We start from the raw sequence: 15,596 nt of genomic DNA, 5'->3' as shown, positions 1-15,596 counted from the left end.
CAGCTGCTCGTCCGTTCCTGCTTCACCCTGCCACCATGAACTGCCTTTAAACTTTGCTTTGGCTCCGTCAACTTCCTCACTTTATCAGGTAGGTGTGTCTTGCTGAAGTTGGCATCCATAACAGTTATGTTTGTGATTGGTATTTTCTTAAAAAAGTAACAGTACATACAAATGTAGACGTAGAGTACGCCCCCCTGACGAGCGGGGTGGGGGGGGTTTGTTTCTGTGCAGTGGACCACCATGGAGTCAGCCCGAGAGAAACGAAAGGAAGAGATAAGCAGGGCTCTGGCTTTTATACAGTGAGTACATTGTTTTTATGTGTCGGTACAAGGGCGCAGTAGCAGAAAACGAAACTAGCCTTGAAGTGCATCCTTGTCAGATGAGATATTTAAGCGCTTCTGATTAAGTTTATGTCTTGTGTTTTAGGTCTCCGTTGGCTTATCCAGATCCTGCAGGGTACCAGGTAGTGACTGTGATCATCGTATATGATGTGTGTGTGTGTGTGTGTGTGTGTGTGTGTGTGTGTGTGTGTTTGCTGTTGTTTTCACATGTTGTTGCTGACATACATCCTTCTCAGTACAGTTGGTGTTACTTAGTCTTGCAAAGGTGTTAAGAACTACTAGAAGTTTATGACATTTGGTTTGGATCGTAAACACACAACCCAGAGTAGCGCTTACTTGTGAAGCAGGAGGAAATTGTTGGTTTGTGTTCAGTTCCTTTTGATCTGGTGTGAGGTCTTCTGTCAGTCTCCTCTTGATGCTGGTGTGGTGACATTGGTTGAGCAGCAAAGCTTTATGACCATACTGCAGCCTAAGCCAGTTGTCAATTGTAGTGAAATCCCCCCAATCGTTGGACAGCACCCTGTTTATAGGGTTCTGGTCAACACACTCTCTCCTTAAAGTTTACATTATCTTCTCAATATGGGCATGTTGAGGTCGCAGTGTCTGTATGTCTGCTAATGCATCCGGAGTCCACATATGAAATGGTCCTCTTGCACATTAACAAAAAAGGCCTTACTACACTGGTACATTTACATAAAATCAAGTGCACCAAATCGCCTTTAGCACTGAGCTAAGGTGTAATTGCTCCCAAAACATCTGTTCTGTGAAGGCCTTAAAGGGGCAGTGTCATGTTAAATTGACATTTTTTTAGCTTTACCTCATGTTATAATATCATCAATTTCAAGGCGTTAAATTAGAAAATAATTTTTTAAGTCACTTTTGATGTATATCATTTTTATAACAACTGAAGGTAACATATTTACTTGATTATGTTATGAAATGGCACCATATGACTGGAAAACGCAGTTTTTTTAGTTTACAGTGAATGTGGGGGGATGTCAAGCATCTAGACATCCACTAAGCTTTACTGGGCTTCCCTCAGTGTATTGTAAGCCTGGCGGACCACCAGGCTGTACTTGCACCCCCACCAGGCTGATCATGGCTTCTTTATTTATTTGAGGTATTTTAAATGTTTCAGAATTTTTAGTTATTGTTTCAATATTATTAATTTCTTCCAGTAACACATAGTTACCTAGTGATATTTTCAAATTTCCTGTCACTTTTGAACATTTTTTTTATCTTAAAAACATGGTGGACCGCTGGATGCCTGCCCTGGCGCCCCTACCACTGGGGTTAGCAAGATTTCTGGGGGAAACCCTGCTGCACATTTGGCACAATGCAGTCAGGAAGCAATTCAGAAACCTGCTGATATTCAGTGGTTTGGTTCCGCACTGCTGCAGATGGTGCAAGTCACTTGCAGGTCTGTGAATGCACCATTCATTTGGGGCTTACACAGGTTTAGGAGAAGCGCATGCTGCAGGCCAGAGGACTTCTTTGTGAAATGTCTGACTTATTTCAGCATTGCCAGTCCAGTCCAGAGTCTGTGCTGCCACGCTTTAGCCTCGGATTGAAATCCATTCGCGTTCCAAACAGGCCCGGCTGCAGGCCGGGTCGCTCAAGTATTAGCTTCATTACATAAACACAACTAAACAGAACACATTGAGGAACTGGTTTCCTCAGTTCCCAGTTGCTCAATATGTGTTGTTATGGTGGTGATTCAAAACAAAACCTATCCTCACATAAATCAGCGAATATTTAAAAAAAAAAAGAAAATCTGATTTAAACACTTTAAACACCCATTGTTTTTCCTGTAATATTTAAAATTCTTCCAAATGGATAACGCGTATTGTGTGCCATGACTCTCGGTAAATAAAGGGGCTTTTGTTTGAGTCTTTTTCTCATCTTTTCCCCTCAGGACTTTCTGACCCGCCTGGTGTGCAACCTGCTGGAAGAGGGCAACGCCTTCTTCCGAGACCAGCAGTGGGAGGAGGCCGTCAGACTGTTCACCGAGGCCTTGAACATCTCCACCTACGCCGAAGGAGAGGAGATCCAGATCCCTCAAGCTCTGCTGGAGAGCCTGTATGTCAACCGAGCCGCTGCCTACCACAGCATGGTGAGGCTCTCTGCTTTTGTGATGAGTGAAGAAAAGCTGTTTCTGAAATATTAGCAGATGTATTAAAAGGATTAAAAACCAAGGCGATTACACGAGTACTACCCTGCAGCCTCAGGTTTTGTTAAATGTAATGCCATAAGCTTGGTGTCGCATATTAAGGGCTGATTAAGTTGATTGAATTACTCCTAATAAATCAATTATTGGAGTAATTGTCAACAAATTTATCAGTCAAGTTTATTTGCGTTGCATATTTCAGCAACAAGGCAGATCAAAGTGCTTTACATCATAAAAACAAAAATAAAGTCATAAAAACATGTCAACTTAATCGTTAACTGGAGTATACAGACTCTAAAAAAGACCATGAGAACAACATACTCAAAGCAGTAATTGCTTCTATTAATTCACTTTTTAAATTTTAAATGTACTTTTTGCATTTAAGGTAAAAATAAAAAAAAAACTTTGTCAGTAAACTCTTGAAGTGCCACAGTTTCAGCTTCACATTATTTAAATTCTGTCAAAAATAATCCCCCATCAGGCACATTATGCTGTATAATTATTAATCCAAAAAATGATTGTAGTTTTTCTTTAGATGCCTCCTTTGCTACAAATGATCAAGTGTACAATAAAGGAATGCTATGTTGTTTCATTTTAGGTAATAAAATTAGTATTTTCTCATTAAAAATGTAAATGACTTATTTCACATCTTTTTATGCATTTCTGATATTTTGCAAAAAAAAAACAAAAATGACTTGAAAGGTTAAATGAAAAATCTGCAGAATGTGCCAATTTTTAAAAATCTGATTTGTCAATGAAAAACTAAGCAGAACCTCTCGGGCTCCATCAGGTTCGATAAGAACCGAGCCGTTTTCAGATCCGTCCACGGGAACGGCATTCACAGCAGCTGTGTGTAAAATTCCTTCATCGGATTGAAATATATTTGGATTAAATAACCCAAATGTATCATTTAAATGAGCACAAAGTTAATTAATCCGTGGGTTTACATGCAGCAGGCTTTATTTTTAAGAACACAAGCACTGACATGAGCAGAGTTGTAAAATTTCCCTAAAAAATAATAATAATAAAAAAACAGAAGAAGAAGTTGTACTTCTGTTTGTGCCGAGCATAAAAACAAACAAACTCAGCGGTGTGTTGTTTTTGTGTCTCCTGAGCCCCAGAACGAACCTGCGGCAGGTTTTAACAACGTCTGAGACGTTTCTGCGCTGAGACAAACAAGCTGCTGGTCTTCCTGCATCACAGGATGAGAGCAAAACAGGAAATGAAGATCCTCCCAAGTTTTGACTGTAAAATACTAGTTTTAGGCCAGATTTGCTTCCCAGACTTGGCCTTTAGCCACTAATGCTACACACAGGGCGTGCACACACGGTCCGGTCAGTTTCCTACAATCAGAATAACATAATCGGAACAAGTGTTTCCATGCACGCCGTTTGGATTATCAGTTTACATAATCTGGTTCAGATTACAGTAGATGCAGAATGTTCTGATTGGGCCGGTTTCATCGATTTATTCCGGTTGTGTCCATGTAAACGTACGTAATGTCAGCTGTCTTGTGACCGAGTACAATCCCAAGTGAATGTTTAAAAAGAAAAAAAAATCCTCTGATGGACAAATGTCTACTAAAAGCGGTCTGATTGGTTTTAAACGGAAAGATCTGATCAAACTGAAAACGAGATCCATATGTGATCAGTTTCAGGCTGTCCCAATGTAGAAGTCCAAAGTCCTGCACCACCCGCCTTACATCATCCAGCTGATCCTGGTGGTGACTCAGAAGTCAACATGGATCTTTATTCATACACAGTAGACAGTCAGCCACTCTTTATTGTTGGATATATAAAGAAACGAATTGGTGTGACTCAGCACTATTACAGATTTACCAGCTCAGTAAACTGCAAATACACAAAGTCCTACCAAGTATGTCTGGTCTACTTTATAGTGGAAATATTTTATTGCACTTCAAATAAGGCGAAACTAACTCATAAGTAACTTTCCAGCAACATTTGGTGTTTGTTTTAATCAAATAATAGCTTGATATTAATGAATTATTTCACAGATAACACTATTTCACATGCTAGAAGTGAAATAATCTGCCAGTACTTATTAAAATCAGTACTGAGGAATTATTGACTTAAAATAAGTTCCTGAAAAGTTACTTGTACATTAGTTTTCTCTCATTTTAAGTGTACTACAATATCTGTGCTAGATACTAGGCCAAAAATACTTAAGATTTTGTGCTTTTCGCAGTGTAAGCTCAGGATATTAGAACAACCAGTGCAGTCGACGGTCCTTCCTGCTGTTATTTTTACCTTGGCTGTTCTTCCTCCCCTCCTCCTTTTAAACGGTGCCAGCCTGATGAGTGTCTGCTAAGAAATGTGGCTAAATCACTTGGATGTTTTTGATCGATATTTACCAGGTCATTGAACCTCTGCATACAGAGGAAACACCGCTCAACAGCGCCACCTTGCTGAAAACAAGTTCTTTCCAACAAAATGTTCCTTTTTGTTCTTTGCTGTTGTGACACGCCGCCTCGCCGTCTCTTGCTTTAACAAGGGAAAGTATCCTGAAGGCGTGGAGGACTCGGACAGCGCTCTGGCGGTGTGCGAGGGCAGCCGCAGGGCGCTCTACAGGAAGGCGCTGTGCCTGAAGGAGCTGGGGAAGCACAAGGAGGCGTACGACTGCACCACCATCTGCCTGCTCAGCAACCCTCAGGTACGGTTAAAGGCTTATGCCGAGACGTGTAAAAAAAAAAAAAAAAAGGCCAAAAGACTCACTCGTTTAACTCTCAACAGGACAAGCAGGTGATTGAGCTGTCACAGGAACTGGCCTCCCAGCTGGGGATGAAAATTCGAAAACCTTATGTAAGTTCAAAAGTGAGCGAGTGAGGGGATGTTTACCTTGTGAAGCATAAGAAAAACAAATGTTGTTTTAGCTTCGGTGACGAGTTGCTGAGATTCATTAAATCAAACAGTGAAACGAAACCAAAGCCCAGCTCAGGTTGGTTTAAATCCTATCTTGTAGTGAATTTGGACAATAAGGAAAGAAAAGTCAGTTTTCTTGCCAAAACGTTATGAACTAATATTTGAGCTGGAAATAGAAAATAATAATGAAAGAACTTTAATTCTGTAGCTATGACACATTTTTATTGGTCTTTACTGGATTTCATTGTTCAGTTTGGGTGTAATGGATCTTCAGTCTGCATTTAGGACTATGCTGTGAATTTTCCTTTTACATAATTTATTGTTATAGTAGTTTATGCTTTAAAGTCACCCCAGATTGTATTTTATATTTTTCCCTCCCTTTTCTCTCGTCTAGACCCCTCCCAGTAATGTTATTCGAAATGGTGTGAATCATCCAAGTGCCGATGCAGCAGGTCAGAAATCTTCACTTTCAAGTTTGCTCTCTCATTAATGTAAAATCAGCCACAAGTTTGAAATTCTCATGAGATAAATTTTGTTTTTGCTTCACACAGTCGTCTTCTGCAGCGCTGCTAAGCCTGCTGTCCCATTCACGCCTCCTGGCGCCGGTCGTCCTGCAGTCGCTCACCAGGTGAAAGCCGTGGAGGACTTGGAGGTGATGGACGACGACCTGGACAGTCTGCTTGACAGCTTTCCTACTGGCCAGGTTCCATCTGAGGTACTGTGTGTGTGTGTGTGTGTGTGTGTGTGTGTGTGTGTGTGTGTGTGTGTGTGGGGCAAATGACTATCAGGAAGTGATAGTCATTTGGTTGTCCTGTCAGACCGTCAGTCCCCGAAACGATGCAAGGATTCTGGACCTGATCCTGGGTGTGCTGACTGTTAAGAGTAAAATATGTGTGGGGTCCAACTGAGACGATGGGGAGGTTAAATTTGTGTGTCTAAAATCAAGGCCTTAAAATGTCTTAAATTCATTTTAAAAAAATTAAATGGGCTTTAAATACACAAGTCATACATTTTGTTGTGGCAGGACTATTTAATGTAAGGTTTTTTGTTTTGTTTTTGCTTTTTGTTTCTCAAGGGATTTTTTTTTTGTCAGGCAAAAAGTTTGAGTCGTGCGCAAAATCTTCATCTGTGACTCGAGACGGTTGATGCTACTGGCAACTAGCTGCTAGTATAGCCTCGCTAGCTATGGGCACGAAGCAGGATTCATACTTTTTGCCATGCTTGATTGTAATGCAACAAGTTCCCCAAACAATCCCCTGTATTTGTAGTTGTTTTTGGATTAAATTTTATTCAAGGTGGCATTAAAAATGTCTCAACAAGCCTTAAATTTTGACTTCTTGAAACCGGCAGACGCCCTGGATTGCTACTTTACGCTTAGTGAGTTGCTATAAATAATCATTTTAGCCGTTGCTTCTCTTATCTCCAAATCTTTCCCAGGCTCTGCCGTTCTCGGACCCTGGCCATGCAGCCACTTCCACCCCCTTCCTTCCGGCCCCGTCGCCGCAGCTGCCCCCGGCCTTTTTCAGCTCTTCCATCAGCCAGCTCAACTCCTTGGACTTGTTCACCAACGGCGATCACGGCACGACTGCTGCAGCTTTGGATATCCTCGACGACCTCTACACTGCTGGGAATGGAAGCGAAGCAGACGCCTCCACACTGGACAACCTGGACGGGCTTGATTCTCTGGACATCCTTGACGACATTTTGCACTTGACGCCGAATGCTGCTGCTGCTGAGGAACCTAAAACGAAGCCTGGAGAGGGAAGAAAGACTCTAGATCGAGTGTGGAATGAAGTGGTCGCCGCGGGGTCCGTCGCCGATGCAAAACCTCAGAATGGCCACGTTCCGAAAGTCGCCGCTAACGCCACAAAGCAGCTCGACTCTCTGGACGCCTTGGACTCCTTCCCCGCTGTGGAACGTGTTGGACCTGCTCTACCAGGGGTTTCTGTTGGTGGAACAAGCCTGGACTCCCTCTCTGACTTCAGCTCAAACGGTGATTAAAGTTGATCTGTAGGGGTGGGAGATATGCAGGAAGCTTCATTTTAAGAACTGTGTGGGTGCTTTTATGGGGGGAAATGTTTAACGTTACATTTTGGATGTTTCTTTGCTCTTTGTAATTTGTGCTCTGGTCTTACTCCTCAGGTTTCTCAGAGTCTGTCAGATCTGGATCTTCTGTAACAAAATCTCCAAATAAGCTCAACAAAGTAAGACTGGGTTCACAGCTGGTTGGCTGCTGTTTGATTCTCAGTATTGATTTTTAACATTAATAGAAGTCATTTTCACTTGCAGGTGAAGGATACCCATAATGGGACTGTCCCGAACCCGCTGTCCTCCACCCATGACTTCCTGCCGGCTTGCTCCCTCTGTTTTCCTCGTGGAGGTCTGTCAGACATTTTCTCTTCATCGGATTTGATCCTGACGGATGTCTACAGATAGGTTTTTAATGTGTGGGTATATTTCCTGTCCTAGGTCCAAGTGTGTACAGTTTTGTTCACAAGCCAGACCTGGTCCACAACTGTAAGAGAGACGTTTTGTTGTGCAGACGGAAAGCTGGCTCTTCCTCCGACTGGACGAGAGTGAGACCGCTTCCTGCACAGTCTGCGTTCTACGGACGTTTTGTTCTTTGTCGAGGTAAGACGACATCAAAGAGACGCTGTTTGTGGTATCCAAGCACTGCTAATGATTGCTGCACGAGTTATTTAACAAAACAACTCTGTTCCTTTCATCGTTTTCTTTTGCTCTTCCGTCCTTAACAATAACCGGTAAAAACTTTGAGAATTAAATGCTAAAAGCTTGGTTTGCTTGTTCAGACATAAAATCTGTCGGCCATTTATGCTGCTTGTTCCAGTTTCTTTCTATTTAAGTAAACACAGTTTGGACATGTTTATTAAACATGACTGTTTGTGTTCAGGTCCAGCTCAAGGTCATGTGAAGCTGGAACCTGCAGAAAGAAACACTTAATGCTCGCAGTTTGCTAGCAGTAGCTGCGTTTCCATAGACAAAACTTTGTCGATTTTCCTCTTAACACAATTTTGGTGTTTCCTTTAAATAAAAAGGAAATAAAAGTCACTCGCTCGTGTATAAGTTTGTTTACGTGACAAATGATTAGAAAGATATTCTGTGACATGATCCTCCTACCTCTTCCTGTTGTCGTCTTCGTCTTTCCCACCAGCAGTAACATCCGGCGGTTCGTCACATGATGTGAAATAAATGTTTCCAATGCAGCTTTGTGAAATACACTAATTTCAATATGGCGGAAAAATAGCAAAATCTTTTGATCAGAAAAAAATAGCTTTTTTTAAATGGACAAGTTTCTACTAAGCAAATTTATTTTAATAATTTCATTTTGTGCATTTCTTGGTCAATGGAAACGCAGCTTGTTGCTCAGTTACAGTGGTGTGAAAAAACATTTCTTCCTTAGATAGATTTTGTGGTTTTGCTTGTTTTGTCACACTAGTAGTATGATAAAAATATTAATATCGGAGAAAGATATTGTGTGTAAATACAACATACAGTTTGAAGTCACACCACAGCGTCTCTTTCAGATTGAAGTCCAGACTTTGACTAGGCCTTTCCAAAACCTCAATTTAATGTTTTAACAGTTAGTGTTTTAACTTTTCTGCTTGGTATGTATAACTTTTTTTTTTTTCCTTTTTTATAAGTGAAACCACGACTTACGAACTATTTTTCAAAAATATTTAATCAGGCTAACGTCGCCTGATATTTCTATTTCTTTGAGCTGAAACTTTTATTCCCAGAAACGCAGAAGAATGTTTTTTTTTGTTTGTTTTTTGTTTTGTTTTGTTTGTTTTGTATTTAGAGCTGCTGAACTCTGGGGATGCAGGTGTGTGCAAGTATGGAGAAAAATGCACGTTTGCCTACAACCAGCTGGAGATCGACGTTTGGACAGAGGAAAGAAAGGGGCGGCTGGACAGGCACTCTCTGCTCGGATCATCGGCGCCCCAACTGGACCCGGTGAGCAGCATCATCGACCTTCTGCAGGAACACAAGGGCATGTTTATCTTCCTCTGCCAGGTTAGTGCGCGCACACTGTCGTATCTGAAGGTTTAAAACTGAAGACAAGACTTTTAGTTTTTACATGTTTCCTGTTGTTTCTCCTCAGGAATGCTACGACAGTAAACCTAGAATCATCAGTAAGCGCTCCGTTGTCAGTCAAGCCATCTGCTCCAACTTGGATGCTCGTCACAACTTTGACGCCAACAAGTGAGTCGGCACCAACCCCGAGCCCTCAAAGCTCATTTCGTTGCAGGTCCAACGTCTCCCCTCTGTCTCCTCCCAGGTGCTTGGCCTTTGTGATGAGGACCCACAACATCAACTACAGAAAAGTCCGTCCTTTCAGCGTGGTGTGCAACTTGGATTTGTGCCGACAGGCCATCCGATACGGCTGCCAGCGGGAGGACAACTGTGTGTTTGCTCACTCCGTCATAGAGCTGAAAACCTGGAGGGTTCAGCGCCACACAGGTCCGGTGACACTAACAGACTCGCTGGTTGAACTGTGTCACACACAGATTGTTTGATCCAGGAAGTTCTGTTCTCAGAAGAGTAAAATGTTAAGGTACATTCAGCCCAGGCTAAAATGTCCCATATCCTATTCGTCTGTAGCTGAAATATAATCTTTGCAATACATTTCAAAAGAATTTTAAAGTGATATTTGCTTCAAAACGTCCTGCATTGTTGTTCTAAAGAGTTGATAAACATTGTTTTTGTTTTTCTGTTTTTGTTATTTTTAAAGCAGCATGTATAGTTGATTTCCACCTTGTAAATACTCAATGGCAAAATAGTGACCAGTTTTTATTCAAATATGTTTATTTACAGGCATCAGCCTGGATGAGATTGTGAAAGTGTCCATGAGATTTTATGACAAGCAGGAACAAAACTCAAAAAAGGAGAAAGAAAAAAGGGTAAGAAAGGGTTCATGTATAGGCTGTTTATTTATTTGAAATTAGTTTCCATCTTGTTTTCATTCAGTAGAAAAAGTTTTGACCCATTACACATTTATTTATTTTTCTTTGTCACACCTAAATGTTAATGTGTTTGTCAAATAAATGTTAATATCTGAGATAACCTGAAGGAAAACAAAAGGCGTTTTTGCACTGCAGGGAACGGAACGGTTCCAGCCCTGTTGTGTTCGCATTACACTGAGGGCGCCATCGAAGCGGTGCCGGACGTCGTTATTTTTGAAACTAAACAATGGTTTCGATGTAGCGGCCGACTGTACTCGTTCATCAGCGAGTAAGCGGAAGAAAAAAAATACCTCATCATTAGACCAGGTGATTGCACTACATTGAAACAAATCCATTGCTAATTAAAACTAATAATAAAATAATAAGCAGAACCGCTTGGCCGGCCCGATTGGAACCACAGCTCTTGTGGTTCCATGGGGCCGGGTGGAACCGGTGGCAAGTTGTAATGCGAACACGCTCGGAGCCGTTCCGTTCTGTGCAGTGCGAAAGCGCCTAAAGAGCGGTATTAAACTGATGATTTCATTTATGAGGAGATCGATCAACCAATCCGGTGCTCCGTTTAAAAGTAAACATCCTTTAAACCTGTCCACTAACCCTTGAAACCAACAACTGGCGTCTTGTTTTTACAGTAATTAGAAAAGCAGAAAGGTGGGTGAAAGCGAGAGTCTTTTTCCAGCTTTTTGAGCTTTTTGAAAGATATAACTATGTCTTATAAACATAAGACAGTTATGTCTTATGTTAGACATAGTTATGTCTTATATAAACGTAAGACATAGTTTTATAGTACTATGTCTGAGTACAGATGAAGTTTATTGCTGAACAACTCACTGTTTGTAATATAGTGTTCATTGACATCCAACTTTCCATGTTGAAATTCTGACTTGTTTAGGTTTTCAGATTTTTCCCAGGTTAAATCACTTTTATACAAAAACTGAATGTTCGATGTCATGAAATAACATTGGCCTCCATTGATTTTTCCTTTCTCCAGCTGTCTTCTGGTGGAGGTGGAGGCAAATTAAAAGGATCAAGCAATGCTGGAGCAACCCTTAACATGAAGATGAAGTTTGCATGTTCGCAGTGCTGGCGGGACGGCCTGATCAGCGAACCGGACAAAGGCCTCAAATACTGTACAGCTAAAGCCAGACACGCGTGAGGAAATACCACAGTCCACATACATTCAGTAGATTTATTTAATGTAACTGGTCTAAAAACTCTTATTCAGACAAGAATCTTTGGGACACAGCAATGCATTCTAGACAGTACTTATCGTAATAAATAAATGTATTATAATATGAGAAGTACAATATTCTCACTAGACTTTAGTGGCCAAACCATTGACATTTTTTAAACCATTAAAGACTGCTTCAGTTAATAAAATGTTTTTTGGTAGCCACAGCTCTGCTCTATTCAGTGTCTAGATTTAATTTAACCCAGTGCCTCTGGGTTTTTGCCCTTTTCATTTCCAGGTGGACCAAAGAGAGACGCGTGCTGCTGGTCAGGTCTTCAGAGCGGAGTAAATGGGTTAATGTCCGACCACTGCCGCACGCCAAGAACTTCCCTCTGTACTATGATGTAGGTCTGCTAATCCTAAAAATAGGAGGTTTTATTTGTAGCGCTCATCCCGGACGAACCCCCAGATTTTTGTTGTAGAACTCATTTAGCCCAGAGGTTCAACCTGACATCGAATGTCTTGAACTGCTGCTTCAATATTTCCACATAATGTTGTTTCCTTTTGTTCCTACCAATTTATGAGAAATTCCTCCTGCAGTAAAACAAATTCAAGTTTCCTTCCCCGAACCTTCACAAATGGTACTATATTCTCAGGCTTGCAATTTTTCTCTTTTTCCTCAAGTGTGGCAGTCACTATAATTTTAGCAATGCCAACTTCAAGTAGCAGCTTTACAATAAGTTTTGATTTTATTTTGGGATCAGCTATTGATATTGGCAGCCCCTGTAGAGTTGGGCCTCTTGGCTGCTTCTCTGTTTAATACAAATGAAATCCACACTCCAGACTTTTATGTGGGGGGAAGAAAATCCTTCTTTCTTTCTGTTCACATTTAGGTCCTGTTTTGTGCTGGTCTGTCGCATCCTGATTTTTACGTGACAAAATGTGGAAAAGTCGAATTGGTGTGAACACTTTTTGCGATTCTGTGTGTATTTATTCATTTGCTTCTCCTGTCAGATGTGCGCACAGGTTCTGGAGAAGAGAAAATGCAACTACACTGGAAACTGCAGCTTTGCTCACAGCCAAGAGGAGAGGGAGATGTGGATGTACATGAAAAATAACGAGTGTGAGTGATTTCAATTTCCCTCCACTGCAGTAGCTACAAAATAATAAAACAATCACACAAATCCTGTTTGGTGTTTGAATAATTTGGAGTCGCATCTAATAATTTTAGATGCGTTTGTTGAACCAGTTGTTTGTGTTTGCAGTGTATGACATGGAGCAAGTATACAACATGTGGCTGGCTTTAGCTGCTCAAAACCGCCAGTCAGATGGATCCGTGTGCAATCAGTCTAACCCCGAGGAGAAGTTCATCGCCATGCCAACCGACTTTGCAGAACAAATGGTTGGTGAATGGTCCGTTTGCTTAGTAATTGGCATTGCAGCAAAAAGGAGGTTTTAAACATGCATCCTTATTGTCCCTGTTTTTAGGACGGCTTCCACTGCCGCCTGTGCGGTAAGCACAGTAACAGCGAGCGGCAGTGGCAGCAGCACATTTCTTCGGAGAAACACAAAGACCGAGTGTTCAGCTGCGAGGGTGAAGACGAGGCTCTGACGTGGAGCTACCGCTTCCCCGGAGCGTGTTTTAAAATCTGCCCCAAGTAAGCTCCGAATCCGGTTGTCCGGTCCTCCTCCGCTTCACACGTTTCCTCGGGTTCGGAAACGACTTAACCTAAGCGATGGCCAGTCGTGAATTGAATGTAATCTTTGTGGTTTCCAGGATCGGCGGTGGCGGCTGTCCTGACGGCGTAAGCTGCGACTACGCTCACGGTTCAGAGGAGCTGCAGGAGTGGATCGAGAGACGGGATTTTCTTCGCCAAAAGCTAGCTAAAGCCAGGGAAGACATGCTCATCATGCCGGACGAGCTTGACTTTGGGAAGTACAACTTTCTGCTTCAGGATTGAGAACAGTGGGACTTTCGCGGGGCCGGTTTTGGACCCGGCAACCTGTCGGTGTGATCGTTTCACGCCTCGTCGAACTGAAACCAAAGGGACAGCAATCAGGATTTCCAGCTAGCCAAATATACCATTGAATCTATGGAAGTATTCGCCTTTCAAAAAAAAAAAAGTCACCATCTAAACTTAATTTTGTTAATGTTTTTAAGTCTCTAGCAACAAATTTACTGCTCATTTTTGCATAATGTCAACCTTATTGTTAAGTAAAGCATCCTTTGAATGTAATGTATAGACTGTGAAACGTGTACCTACCATTAAAGAATCGGTTCTATATTTTTGTCCAAGGTTCATATTCAGCCATGCTTCCTACTTTTGTTTTTTCTCTTTCTCCCTCCGTTTGTCTTTTTTCAGAAGCAGTTTATCCTTTTGTCCCACAGTTTATCAAAGTTAGCTGAATATTGGAAAAACTTACTTAAAATCAATCACTTTGATTTTATACAAACAAGCCATGAGACATTTTTATTTTTCTCTCGGAATACTAAATAAACGTCAAGGAAACCTGCTGTCAAAGACTTTCCTCATTTTATTTTCTGAGGTGGAGGGGAACCCACACAAAACCGATGCATAATCTGACATCTTCATTTATGTTTTAATTTTGCAGAAATTCTCCTTTTTGCTGTTAATTTTTTATAAGAAACATTATGCTGAGTGTACCAGGAATACAGTGCTAAACATAATAAATTCAACCCTGTTTGCAGCAGCATACTTTTCCACCAAAAGCCAATATAGATAACAGATTTATGATCTTTACACAATTCTTTACAGGCAGAAAAATATCCATTTGTAGCTAAGTTCATTGTGACTTTATTTGGTCCACTTAATAAAAAGTCCCTCTAATTAGGTTTGTTAGAAGCTGGAGAAACCTCTTTTGTCTTCTGACTCTTTGAAACTCTGGGATATAAATATGACATCACACTTGAATCAATGTTTTTTAGTCGCTAGGATGCTTTCTTTTTGTGTGTGTCTCCACAAATAGTAGGCATCATGCTAATACTGAGATGTAATTTAAAACGTACTGAAATTTCAGTATATTTAATAGTTTACTTTTAAAGTAAGCATTAAGTGCAGTTTAAAAAATTCTATTTTGAGCATATATTTCTAAAATATACACAATTTCTTAAAAAGCATATTATTTCATTGGTACACTTGAAAAAATACATATTTTGTTCCCTTAAAGTATACTTTTATTTAATATATTTCTTAAAAGTTTATTTTGGTACAATTATATTTAAGTGTGTTTAATGTCAAAATTGCAACAAGTATACTTTTAGTATACTTAAAATGTACTTACACAAATGTAAGTATGTTTGAAATATACTAAAATATATTTTTTTCTCACTAGAGGTGATGGAGTGGGGTTACTAATTAAACATCCCCATTTTGGGGGCGAGTAAAGATGGACAAAAGTCCTACCATTACAAATATAAACATGTGGCGTTCCCTGCAATATAGTCTAATTGGAACCACGTGATTTGGTTAGATGAGACAGCTTGTGCTTTTTAACAGATGCTAAACCAAACAATATGTTGGAGAAGCATCTCACTTCTTGACTGACGTGGTGGCAGTAAATGTGCTACATTAAAGATGTGTAACGCAAATACTAAATTTGGAGGTGGATGTCGATTCTTGTATTATGTAATAAAATAAGAAACTTTGATTTAAAGTTATTTGAATTAATGAAAATCACTTTAGAACTAGATTTTGAGCGTGAATGTTTATATCAATCGACTTTTACATAGATGCAAAAGTATTCTTTTTAGACGAAGTTCTCGGTTTGCTCAAATAGTCACGTACGCCAGCACTTGCTGCCCGGCGCGCGCTCCCGACACAGCGGAACCAGATCGTGTCGCTTTAACCACCGACATGACACCGTTGCACTGATTGCATCGGCCACTAGGTGTCACTGCTCGCCCCTAATGAAGCCCTGCTGGGGACCGCACGTGCAGACGTGCATGGTGTACAGAACCCAGCTCCCAGTCTATAAAATCCTGTTGTTGTTGTCGTCGCTTTGAGGACCTGCCTCCCGCTCTCTGATTGGCTCTCC

The 15,596-nt window shown here is 40.9% G+C and overlaps 1 protein-coding gene across 1 annotated transcript; it reads left to right on the top strand.

Annotated features, from left to right (window-relative positions):
• Window position 1: 1 nt before the first annotated feature.
• LOC103153422 (zinc finger CCCH domain-containing protein 7B-like) lies at window positions 2-14,055 on the top strand. Its single transcript, XM_007574338.2, has 22 exons — window positions 2-88; window positions 232-299; window positions 427-463; window positions 2,257-2,454; window positions 5,020-5,178; window positions 5,259-5,327; window positions 5,782-5,839; window positions 5,939-6,102; window positions 6,825-7,380; window positions 7,530-7,591; window positions 7,677-7,767; window positions 7,857-8,018; window positions 9,208-9,422; window positions 9,511-9,611; window positions 9,688-9,869; window positions 10,224-10,309; window positions 11,361-11,521; window positions 11,839-11,944; window positions 12,555-12,663; window positions 12,806-12,942; window positions 13,029-13,198; window positions 13,318-14,055. The coding sequence occupies exons 2-22, from the start codon at window positions 241-243 to the stop codon at window positions 13,499-13,501; spliced, it is 3,066 nt and encodes a 1,021-aa protein (XP_007574400.1). The 5' UTR covers window positions 2-88; window positions 232-240; the 3' UTR covers window positions 13,502-14,055.
• The last annotated feature ends 1,541 nt before the right edge of the window (window positions 14,056-15,596 follow it).

This window comes from Poecilia formosa, unplaced genomic scaffold (assembly GCF_000485575.1).
Source record: "Poecilia formosa unplaced genomic scaffold, Poecilia_formosa-5.1.2 Scaffold350, whole genome shotgun sequence".
NCBI classification, from domain to species: Eukaryota; Metazoa; Chordata; class Actinopteri; order Cyprinodontiformes; family Poeciliidae; genus Poecilia; species Poecilia formosa.
This window is presented reverse-complemented; position numbering and strand designations above follow the sequence as displayed.